This window comes from Meleagris gallopavo, unplaced genomic scaffold (assembly GCF_000146605.3).
Source record: "Meleagris gallopavo isolate NT-WF06-2002-E0010 breed Aviagen turkey brand Nicholas breeding stock unplaced genomic scaffold, Turkey_5.1 ChrUn_random_7180001846136, whole genome shotgun sequence".
NCBI lineage: Eukaryota > Metazoa > Chordata > Aves > Galliformes > Phasianidae > Meleagris > Meleagris gallopavo.
Window position 1 is genome coordinate 1 of NW_011114117.1, and position 3,678 is coordinate 3,678.

General features: G+C 57.8%; 1 protein-coding gene across 2 annotated transcripts; it reads left to right on the forward strand.

The window, feature by feature from the left end:
- The first annotated feature begins 6 nt into the window (after nucleotides 1-6).
- On the forward strand, nucleotides 7-3,667 carry PQBP1 (polyglutamine binding protein 1). Of its 2 annotated transcripts, XR_796439.3 has the most exons (3): nucleotides 7-1,501; nucleotides 1,779-2,190; nucleotides 3,325-3,456. XR_796439.3 is itself a non-coding variant. In XM_019610979.2 (2 exons), the coding sequence occupies exons 1-2, from the start codon at nucleotides 2,124-2,126 to the stop codon at nucleotides 3,651-3,653; spliced, it is 396 nt and encodes a 131-aa protein (XP_019466524.1). In that variant the 5' UTR covers nucleotides 1,550-2,123; the 3' UTR covers nucleotides 3,654-3,667. The 2 variants fall into 2 exon arrangements, 1 of the variants encoding a protein (XP_019466524.1); XM_019610979.2 differs by lacking the exon at nucleotides 7-1,501 and having other exon boundaries at nucleotides 1,550-2,190; nucleotides 3,325-3,667.
- The last annotated feature ends 11 nt before the right edge of the window (nucleotides 3,668-3,678 follow it).

The following is a 3,678-nucleotide window of genomic DNA, read 5'->3' on the forward strand; positions in this document are numbered from 1 at the left end:
TCCGTCCCAACCCAGCGCCCCCCGACAGCCCCCCCCCCGCACACGGGGATGCACCGTGGCCTGACCTCTGACCTCTGATCTCTCCTGATGACCCTTGAGATCTCCGGCGGTGACCTCTCTTGAGGTGACTTCTGACGTCTCTGGAGGTGACCTCTTCTGATTTGACCTTTGGGCTCTCCATTGGTGACCTCTGACCTCTGTGGGTGACCTCTGCTCTCTACCGGTAACCTCTGACCTTTCCTAGGACGACTTCTTCTGGTGTGCTCTCTGACCTCCCCTGATGACCCTTGACCTCTCTTGCAGTGATCTCTCCTGAGGTGATCTCTGACCTTTTCTGCTGAACCATGACCTTTCCTGGTGACCTCTGACCTCTTCTGGGGTGACCTCTGACCTCTCCTGCTGTCACCTCTGACCCCAGATTGGGCTCTTGTGACCTCTCCTGGTGCCCTCTGACCTCTTCTTCACCTTCGCTCATGACCTCTGGTTTCTCCCTGTGACCTCTGAACTCTGAACTTTCCAGTTGACCTTTGACCTCAGACTGACTTTTGGTGGTGACCTCTGGTAACCTTTGTCCTCAGGCTGACCCATGACAATAACCTCTGAACTTCTCCTGAACTTTCCTGCTGACCCTTCTGACTTCAGCCTGACCTCTGACCTCTGCTTGACCTCTTGGTGGCCTTTGACCCCGGTGGTGACCTCCCCGCTCCCTCTCAGCACTTTGCTCCATCCCTTTGCCCTCTGACTCCCGGGTGGGAGAAGTGGGGAGGGGGGAAACCTTTGCACTTTGCCCCCGTGACCTCTGCACTGTGACCTGTGACCCGGAAGTGCCTTTCTCTGCCACCCATCCCAAAGGGGGTGGGGTGGAGCTGTCAATAAAGGCGCGGTGCCACCGCCAATGACGTCATCAAAGGGGGCGGGGCAACAGGGTGATGTCACAGATATTGGGGATCTGTATGTAAACATTGGGGGGGCCTATATAAATATAGGGGTGCTGGGAGGGACCCTAAATATAAGGGTTGGGGAGATCCTACATAGAGGGGGTACGGAAATATTCTGGGATGGAGACTCTAAATGTTCTCATTGGGGTTGGAGGTGATCCTATTAAACATGGGGGGATGGAAGCCCTACATAAACATTGGGGTTGGGGAGGGGCGACCCTATGTAAACACGGGGGATAGGAGCCCTATATGAACATTGGGGTTGGCGGGGGAGGGGGTGGCTCTATATAAACATGGGGGGATGGGAGCCCGATATAAACACTGGGGTATGGGGGAGACCGTAGGTAAATATTGGTGGTGGGGTGATCCGACATAAAGCACCACTAAACCGACCCTATACAAACGCGGGCGGGGAAGACAAAATTCCATATAAATGCTCCTCTGTAGCCCCGCCCCCGCCACGTGACTCCAGGCGGCGTCCCCCATTGGCTGAGGGCGTCGGGCGGCGCTGATTGGTCGGTGTTGCTCGCGTGACCGCGGCGCCGTGAGAAGAACGCGGAGAGGTGAGGCGCGGTTGTCATAGCCACGGGGGTGGGATTGAAAGGGTAGGGGAGTGGCGCGGAGTAACGGGGAAGGGGCGGGACAGGGAGGGGAGCAGTTTCCGGTGTGTTTGCGAGAAAGCTTCCGGGGTTGCTGAATGCGTCCATGGTTTCTGAGGGACTTCCGGTGGTTCCCGTGGTAGTGAGGCGACATCCGGGGTACTTCCGGTGTGTCGGAGGTGGCCGTTGAGTTTCCCAACGGGATTTATATCGATACTGAGATATTTTCGGTGTCATGTAGGCGGTTTCTGTGGTTACGGAGGTACTTCCTGCGGCACTGAGGTGACTTCCGGTGTTTCTGATGCGGCCCTCCCGTGTCTTTGAGTAGTTTCTCCGGGACTTCCTGTACCCCTAAAAGTGGATTCCGGTGCTTCAATCTGGAGCACTTCCGGATTCGCTGCTGTTTCCATGGTTACGGAGGTGCCTGTCGCTAATCCCCAGGCACTTTCGGTTGCGAGGGGCCTATTTCCGTTCCAGCTCTACCGCAACAAATCCCATCGTTCCCGCGCCGATTTCTGCTCTTACCCCCTAACTTCCGTTACCGCGTTTCCGATTCCGGCCTCCCGAAATTTCCGGTTCCGCCGCCATGCCGCTCCCCGCCGCCCTGCAGTGCCGTTTGGCCAAGCGCGGTCTGCTCAAACACGTGGAGCCCGGTAAGCGCGGGTGGGGGATGGGGCCACCGCGGGCCACTGGTGGCCAGTGAATGGTGGGCGTGGCCAATGGGGAACGAGAATAGGATGAGATAAAGCCTCAGGGGGCGGAGCTTGGGTGGGTGGGCGTGGCCCGAGAGTGGGGTTAAGCAAGGGGCGTGGTCACGAGGTTGGGGGCGTGGCCTAATGTGGTAAACATGGGGCCAATGCGGGTGTGGCCTTCTGAGGGCGTGGGCGGGGATTCGAGTAGGGGGCGTGGCCTACGGCTCAGTGCTTGTGGTCAGTGGAGGCGTGGGTTCGTTGGATTGTGGGCGGGGCTTTGGGGAGGGGGCGTGGTCTTATGGTGTGCGTTAATAAAGGTGTGGCTGCTTGTTGTGGGCGGCGCTTACCGATAAGGGGCGTGGTCTAAAATATTTGCATGCACTTCATATGGGCAATGAATGGATTATAAAGGGTCCTTTATTCAGGGTTCTGTAGGGGCCCTATGAGGCTGGAGGGGATCTTGTGGGGGCTCTATGGGGCTGGGGGGATTGTGCTCAGTGTAAAGATCCTATAAAGCTGACAGGGTCTTATGGGGGTTCTACGGGGTCTTCTCTGGGGGCATAGCGACGCTGTGGGGGTGTCAGACCTGTGGGGCCCTGTGTGGCTTATGGGATTTATAAGGGCTCTATGGGGGCTGTGGGGATTCTATGAGAGCTATAGTGGTTCTATGGGGCTACAGAGGGCTGGGGGGGGACCCTGTGGGGGTCTATGGGGACCTTATGGAGGCCTTAGGAACCCTATGGTGCTGGGGGGGGATATAGGGACAACCTGTAGGGATACAGGAATTCATTCTGTGGGGGTTCTGTGGGGATGTAGGGACACTGGGGGACTGTAGGATCGTATGGGGGGGATCCTATATAATAGGATATATTCCATAGGAGCCCTATGGGGGTGTAGGGGTTCTCCAGGAGTTGTGAGACCCTATGGGGGCCCTGTAGGGGCAGCTGGGGGCGCAGACATGGTGGGAGGCACTGGGGCTCAACGCTCAGGGGGCGGGGTTTAGTCTAAATGGGGGCATGGTTTAACTTGGGTGGGCGTGGTCTTTTGGGGGGGGAGCGTGGCTAATTAATCTCCCTCCTTCCCCCCAATTCTCAGAGCCAGAGGAGGAGATCATTGCAGAGGATTACGACGACGCCCACGTGGACTACGAAGCGTCACGACTGGAGGGGCTGCCCCCCCCTGGTACAAGTGCTGGACCCCACCTGGTGAGCGGGGCTGGGGGGGGAATAGATAGGGGTTGGGGGAGCTTATGGGCACCCTTTGGGGGCTGGAGAGGTCTTATGGGGGATCTGTGGGGATCCTGTGGGGCTCAGGGAGTCCTATGGAGGTCTTATGGTGCTCGGGGGGGTCCTATGGAGGCCTTATGGGGCTGGAGAGATCTTTTGGGGGTTCTGTGGGGCTGGGAGAGCTCTAATAAGGGCTAGCTTCTTTTCTAATAGGGGAGTCTTA

Coding starts and splice junctions, on each gene's coding strand:
- PQBP1 (XM_019610979.2), top strand. CDS start 2,124: ATGCCGCTCCCCGCCGCCCTGCAGTGCCGTTTGGCCAAGCGCGGTCTG. Junction 2,191..3,324: donor GCTCAAACACGTGGAGCCCG/GTAAGCGCGGGT, acceptor CCCAATTCTCAG/AGCCAGAGGAGGAGATCATT.